This window comes from Dreissena polymorpha, chromosome 5 (assembly GCF_020536995.1).
Source record: "Dreissena polymorpha isolate Duluth1 chromosome 5, UMN_Dpol_1.0, whole genome shotgun sequence".
NCBI classification, from domain to species: domain Eukaryota; kingdom Metazoa; phylum Mollusca; class Bivalvia; order Myida; family Dreissenidae; genus Dreissena; species Dreissena polymorpha.
The window spans coordinates 18,398,543-18,406,871 of NC_068359.1; the positions used below are offsets into that span (position 1 = coordinate 18,398,543).

The following is an 8,329-nucleotide window of genomic DNA, read 5'->3' on the forward strand; positions in this document are numbered from 1 at the left end:
ATGAGCTAAAATGCATTATATAAACTTTGTTTCAGATTCAAGACCGGAAGATATGTCGGCGGCAAGGTCTCGAAAGGTAAAGTATTGTTATACAATAGGTATCGGGCAATGTTTAATTTTCATTGTTATCCTATATTAGTTCGGTACAGTTGCAATTTATTATCACTGTTTAAGGCATTTATCAAACTCACTTCGATGATATATCTGACACTAATCTCTTGGTCTATCCAACAGCTACACATAAATAATAATATATAGAGTGCAAATAAAGTAATTTTGCGGATCTCAAGCCTTGGCTAAGACAGCCATATGTTTAAAGACTGGCTGGTAGGTTATTTAATTGCAAGACGGCATTAGGTGGTGTCGACGTTTTCTTAGTTTTCAAACAATGAACCTTAGATGAGTATATGCAGAAATAACCGTTGATAGTATTTAAGTAATTTAAAATAGAATGGTATGTTGCAGCTTCTAACGGGGCTTATATTACTCAAGCTTTACAATCCTTACTTTCGGGGAATTTAATAAGAAATGAGCCTGATCCGCAATTGGACGCAAACATTTTTTAGCTATTGCATTACAATAATATGAACAGAAAATTATATCGTCATCTATAACAAATGTTAACATTGAGTAATGTTATGTTTTTTGCTGTTTTATTATCCTTTCTAATGATGTTTTTTTCCGGTTTGAGAACTCATGCATCAGTTTTAATTCTCAATGGTTTGCCTTAGCAATGTTTGTAAGGGACGGGCGTAATTGATTGCACATCCAATTAATACATTGATTTAGGAAAAGATTAATTATCCTAGATGAAGAACCACATGAAGATAATACAAGCCGTTTTTTTTCCTTTTGTTGTGTTTTTATATTCTCACAATAAAATTGAAATATAAATATAAAACAGTGAAGCACTGAATCTGTATTTAAGAACTTATCATTACAAATTTGTTTAACATGAACCGGTACACTATAAACTTTATTTGGCCAAATAGCTTTACATATCATGTTTATTTCAGCCATCAAACACGTCAAAGAATCTGTCACATATACGTATTGTATACAGGGAACTCCTGCTGCTTTTTACGAGCCTGTTGATGAAGCAACCTTATGGCGATGTCAGACCTGCAACCGTGTTATTTGACTTCATTGATACTCTGTCACTACAGTTTGCACTAAGCAAATATAGCATAAATCGTTATGAAAATATAAATCTTGCAAGATTAGAGACGCAATAAGTATAATTAATTATTCTAGTTTCCTGAAGTAAGAAACATAATCTATTAATATAAGTGTCAAATTCCTAATATCCAAAACATCATGTGTTTCTATTTGTTTAAATGTAAAGAAATAAGTTGTTGCCGGGACATTCTTAACCAAACCGGTTTCACCGATGTATGGCTATTCCCCGAATCTGTTAACAATGATCACTTTATCCCGTTATTCAAAAACAGATTACGAGACCAGTATATTACCAACTGGGATGTCAGTGCGACGTCGTGTAGCTCAATATTCCTATATAAGGAACTCAAACCGGTTTTTGAAAGATCATCGTATCTTGATATTGTTGACAACAAAAAACATAGGAACATTATTGCAAAATTACGTTTGTCCTCTTACAAATTATTCATAGAAACGGGCAGACACCAGAATATTGACAGAGATCAACGCAAATGTATATTATGTAACATAAATGACATCGAGAATGAATTTCACTTTGTTCTTAAATGTCCTTATTATAATGATGTTAGGAATGCATTAATTCCTAAATATTATAGAATCCGACCAAATATGTTCAAGTTTATTAAACTACTTAATAGCTCAAACAAAACTGTATTAAGAAAGCTAGCCATGTATTGTTTAACATGCTTTAAAATAAGAGAAAATGTCATATATATGTAGTGTTAAATAGAAATACATTTTTTACAAAACAATAAGGTAGGAAATATGTAATTATACCTATATTTGTAAACCTATATGCATAACATTGTGTGACCACTGTGTATTAAACCCATCCATGTTCCATTCTCACTAAATATGTTCTGGAAATATGTTTATTTCGTGTTTATTTAGATTATTTATTCTTTAAAATGATGTGTGTTTTTGTGTGTACTTCAACGCATGCTGTTATTTATATGAATGTTAATGACGATGAGCTTTACATGCTTAAGTCAAAAATAAACTATTCTGTTCTGTTCTGTTCTGTTGTTGCCGAATTTACTAAAGAAAAAATATAACTGATGAGCGTAGCACACAATACCATTCACAAAATTGCAGGTACAAAAGAGACAAGAATATCATTAACACAAAAGCATGGAAAAAAATTGTTATGATGTATGGTTAAGAATATATGTAACGCACAGCATCACAATTCGTTATTGCTATTCGAGCAGAAGCGCGATGTTGTACACTTCACACACTGTCTTTATTTTATTTTTGAATATTAAAGGGGCCTTTTCACAGATTTTGGCATTTTTTAACTTATTCATTAAATGCTTTATATCGATAAATGTAAACATTGGATCGTAAAAGCTCCAGTAAAAAATCAAGAATAAAATTAAAAAAAGGAAAAGAACATTGCCCGGACCAGGTTTCGAACCAGTGACCCCTGGAGTCCTGCCAGAGTCCTGAAGTAAAAACGCATTAGTCTACTGAGCTATTCCGCCGAGTACATATACATGAAGTATTTTATACCTAATATAAGCTATCTTCGTAGTTTCACAAAATTTAACGACAAAAACAGAACTCTCCAAATTATTCAATCGTTTCGCGTTGCAACGCTTAATAATTTTTAGGATTTTAAATCGTCAAAAGATGCATATAATGGCTATATTAGACCATGGTAAATGTTCAGTATTACTGTTTCCTCACAAATATCATAACTAAAACGAAAATTTGCGAATCTGAAACAACTTTTTTCAATTTTGTCAATTTACCAAAGCGTGAAAAGATCCCTTTAAAAAAATATTTATAATAATGGCCGTTAGGGTGTGTTATTTTTCGGGTTTGGTGTCCTGTTCGGTAATTTTTAGAAAACGACCATGTGGCCATATATAAACAAATTTAAATTGAATTTATGTTTCGATTGTTCTTTGAAAGCGAGAACTTGGTACTTAAAAGAAACTTTGCTGTTTTGAATGCGCTTTAAATAATATTCTCTTCAATTCGAAAGTCAAAAACCTTCAAATTAATTGTATTGCCATAAACGCGTGTTGGATATATTGTACCTATATGCTCAGTATAGTGGGAGTACTTTTTAAAATAATCGAGTACTTGATTGAATTTAGGGACATGTGTGGCGATAAATGTTCGCAATCTTTTATTTTTTGTAAATAAGTTTTTGTTACACATCTGGAAGAACAAAACAAAAGAGGTAGTCTGCAAATATGGCGATGCGTCTTGACCAGTAGCAAATAAGACGTCTTCGTGTCGTATATACGTTTTATTTTTCTATTGCGTGATTGTATTTTTTTGTCATTTTTGTTTTAAATATTATTTAATAACCACTTCTACAATGGTTGTCTGTAATTTTAATTTGACATTTTAATTAATTGTTGTACATACTCGATATATATGTACGACATAATTTAATAGTTTAATAATTACACTCTGTTTACAGCTCCCCTATAACAATAAATACAACAACTTACGCTGGGATACAGTGTATATATTAAAAGCAAAAAATCGTTACATTCTTATATGTATTTTCCAGTTTCTTTTGCAGGATGACATTTAAGTATTTCATATGTTTGCTTTATTTTTGTAGAGTCATATAACTTATTCTCACTAAACTTACTAATATCATTGGATAAGACACTAAAACAACTACTGTAGTTGTGCCGAAACAAACTTAATGAAAACGGGGTATTTGAAAAATATGAAAATTATGTGTGTCAATTTGTTCTTTTATTTTTAGTGCACCATACACATCGGTATATCAAACCTTTTGTGACAAAGTCACAGCCGTACACATAAAATCTATGTTTCCAAAACATATTTTTTGCAACTTCTACGTCACTCTTTAAATGCAATAATGAATAAAATAACATGTTAACAAAATGTAATAACACTGATGAAGATAAAATATAAAAATATGTCCGGATTTTAATCAAACGACGCCAAATGCTTTTTTGATTTTTTACAAACAATACATGAGAGCATTGATCTTGTTAAATAATCAACTTGATCATGTTAAAAAAGAACATCATAACAATGTAAAATGTCATGAAATTGGTAAGGCGGACGATTCATTTTGCGTTTGGCTTCTGTAAATTTTAATTCATATAAAATGTGTAATGCTAGTGAATAAGTATCAGTTAAAAGGTTTTTAAAATGTGGTATTCCGGCTTATCATTGTGATAGTAAAGATGTTTAGCAAGTGATTCACTTTGATTAATAGTTGAGGATGTTTGAACCGTCGGCAAAACCTTTTTGAAATCGACTTCAGTAAATGAAAAATTAGAAAATAAGATATTATATTTATTATTGCAAATTTGTTAGAACAGCGATTTACTTGCGATTTAAGTGTTTGGAATTGCGTTATGCCGGCGTATTAAATTTAGTTTTGAGTCTTTGTCAATCTGAAATAATACGACATTTAAAATGCGAGCGTTCAACTCGAGTTGAAATGTTTAACACTTTTTTGACCGCCGTGATTTTTTGAGTTTAGCCTAAGTAAATAAGCATTCTTTTGTTGTGTATTATATAAGAACTTACGCATGAAGGATTTGTAGTTGTTTAACATTTAAGATTTAACAAGCAAACGACGATAATTTGCTTATACGTTTTGCAAACAGTTCTCGACAAAACCCTTCCGATTGGGATTCGGTGGAGAAACCATTGTTTAAGTGTAACGATTTTATCATCATAAGTGATATTATACGCGCGTTATAATTGACGAAATATGCAAATATTTCCATTTACAATATAAACCCATGGACTCCGATTTCCTTAATATGTCAAAAACAATACCAAGACATGCTATTACTTGTTTGTGGATTTGTTTGCAACTAGTGATGACTTAAATAAATGTGCTTTAAATAGAAAGACATAAAACTTGTAAACTCTGTTACAACTAACAGCATCGGTATGGTATTTATTGAAAATTCTTACGAATTGAGATGACAATTAACTTATAATAAAACAAGTCTTACATTTTTATTTTTCATACCGATAGATGCTAATAAAATAATGTCAAGATGCCCACCGCTCAATATGCCTGAAACATTTTAAAATCCGATAATAAATAAATATTTATATGTTGCAAACACACCTGGCTTTCTTCTTTAAAACCCTCAATACAAGATGAGACTTAGGTAACACTTGTGTAATTTGTATTGTATCTTACTTTAAAAGGTTGCTATAATGTTGCTCTGGTTTGCAACAACCATTCAGTAGTTCAATATATTATAAACTTGAAATGTATTCTGTTTTATTGGATTTTAATAAGAATTGTTATGATTCTATAGGGTCTATTTATGCTTAAATGTAAATGTCGTGTGACTAATTTTAAGCCAAGTGTCATGTTTTAGCTCCTTTAATCCTGTTTAAACGCTATTTGGTTTACATTGACAATTATAATACCATGGCTCCATTTGTATTCATGTATGTGTGTGTTGTTTAAAAATTTCAAATAATTTCTATTGCGTATGCCGTGTATCATTCGACAGACAATAGATTTCTTGCAATTAATAAAGAACCACGTACTTGTATGTTTTTCCAACTGAGGCATATTGCATTCACTTTTATAGTTATTCTAATAAATTCTCGTAGTTCTGAACACGCAGGCTTTCAATCATGTATCGTGATTCTAGACAAATGTTCGAGGTAGAATGGTGTCTATTTTGATAATTCAATGCGTTGAATGCAGCCATATATGTATCAGGTAGGTTAAACCAATGCTAAATTGAAAAAATAATTATGTAAAATACTTGTATTTACTGATTAAATGAAATAATCACCTTCTCGGTAAATGAACAAAATTGATATCAATAAATGAGCGAACACATTTATAATATGGTTTACCTGTATTGAGTGGTGGTTGTCTATGATGCTCGTGAAGACAATCGGCTGTTAGTCCGTCAATGATTTCTTTAAGTCTATGATGATACGATTCAGGTTTAAACGGTGCTTTTGTTGACAAATAATCCGTGCGCTCGCTGATATTATAGGAATATGATGTTGATTGTTTGAATATTTTAGTCGGTAATGATGTTGTCATCTCGAAGCTTGTGACTGAAACCAATGTTGACGTAGACCGAATGATTTGGTCTGTATCATAATCAATGCCTAAGCCTTCTATGCCTTCCCTGTAGTCGACATTTCGAAAGGAACCGTACGGAATAGTTTTGGTGGCGGATGTATTATTTTGGAAACGAGCTTTAGATAATAGTCCAAATAAGTATCGAACATAAGCAGGGGTTTCCATTAAAATACAATTTATATTCAAGTCGTGAGACTAAAACCACCTTTGTCATCTCATACACATTCGTTTTGCAATAATGAAGAGGCATATCAAAAGTATTCCAGTCTTTAATTATACATGTCTAAACTCTATAAATATCCACTGTTTTCAAGCATAACTATAGTTAGTAGAAATGTTTTATGTTTACAATCGTTGTGAAAAAAATCCATCGAAACTTGAACGCATTACAAGCACAAATGAAAATGTTGTGACACTTTAATCCCACTATAGTTTATACGAGTGCGAACATCGGTTCATCATAAACAAAATTTTCATAAATATTTAAATTTCACTTCGACTCTTTTCGAGTCCGTTAAAGATATTCTCAGAACAATTTTTCATAATTATAGCAATAAATATAGTTATCAGTGTTTCTTAAAAATGTAATTAATTCGTTATTAGCAGCGATACGTTTTTAAAAAAAAGACAAATCCGTTTAAACCTTCAATATGCCCCTTAAATATTGTTTAACTTATTGCATAAGATGAAAACAAAATATAATTAATGTACAATACACAATTTTAATGTTAAGAGAGAACTAGCAAATATTTAAACATAAAACCCGCAAACCTAATACACATTCAACTGTCCTGTTTGTCAATTTACATATTTAAGCAGACTACTTTCAAATTCCAATAAGTGTATTCCAACGACTCTCCTGCCATCAGTCGAGTAAATATATGAGACATTTGCGAGAGCAAGGCTGCGAACAGAGAAGTATCGTGCTCTACTAAAGTAAGATCGATGTACGCTGTTGGGAGAAAGGGCACACACCGCTGAGCATGACATATGCACGCATTCCTCTACAGTGTCTTTGTCGTCAATTACAGGATATCATGCTGCTAACGTAAAATGTTCCACGAGGTAATGACATGTAATTAGGTAAACTGTCGTATTAACTTGCCTGAAGAAAAATAAGAAAACGTTATCAATGTTTGAGATTGTTGCGAAAAAAACATTTGAATCTTGAAACTTGCGCATTATAAAGTCGTTGACAATTTTCAATAAATTCATTTCATGCATGCATTTTGAATACGTTTTATTTAAAGACATATATTTACCTACAATGTAAATAAACTAATAATTGCTAATTATAAGGCCGTAATACCTATTCATCAAATGTTTTAATACATTTGTTTAAGCACGACACGATTCGTCATATCCCGCGATAACGCCGCGGACAAACGCGTATCTTCGCGATGGTGTGCATAAATATCGATGTGTTATCGCTTTGCTGTATTACAAACGCTAACAACCGCCGCGGTAGAACACGTCTGAGAAACGCGGATGGAATCGGGGCGGCAAAATTGCGCATTATACATCGCCAATGTCAGACCTCGAATGAGGAGCATATATATCACAAGTATGTTTGCCCTGCTAAATTCATGAGAAAACAGTTAAATAACATACATTTTCAAAATTTGAAAACTAGCCCAACTATATGTATGTTAACGCATATTGTCTAATTCATATTTAGCATTATTATTTGCATGCGCTGTGTCCTGGAGAGGAGGACACAATAAGTGTTTTGCGATAATTACTCATTGTTATCCTCTTTTACATGTTTGTTAATGGAAAAATTGTAACCCATATCTTATAAGGTAATAAGGCATGTTTACGTAAAACAACTATTTGTTATCGGCATTGTTGTTCTGCTTGCGTGTTTTGCTACTGATTGAATCGTATGATTTTAGAAAATTTCCTCTCCAACAATCTAAAGGAAATATGTCTGAATCGACTCCTGGTTTAATCGGAAACCGATCGAAAAAGTTATATCCGGGGTATTATAATGCATTATATAAAAATAGTATGATCAAATGAGATACACGTGTGTGATGACTATGGAGACGCTAATGCTATTAATACTCT

The 8,329-nt window shown here is 31.8% G+C and overlaps 1 protein-coding gene across 1 annotated transcript in view; it reads right to left on the minus strand.

Annotated features, from left to right (window-relative positions):
- Positions 1–6,583, minus strand: part of LOC127882439 (calcitonin gene-related peptide type 1 receptor-like) — a 29,529-nt gene extending 22,946 nt beyond the window's left edge. The window contains exon 1 of the mRNA XM_052431077.1: positions 6,022–6,583. Within this exon, the coding sequence (XP_052287037.1) occupies positions 6,022–6,424 (403 nt within the window). The 5' untranslated portion in view covers positions 6,425–6,583. The remainder of the gene's footprint in view (positions 1–6,021) is intronic.
- Between the last annotated feature and the right edge of the window lie 1,746 nt (positions 6,584–8,329).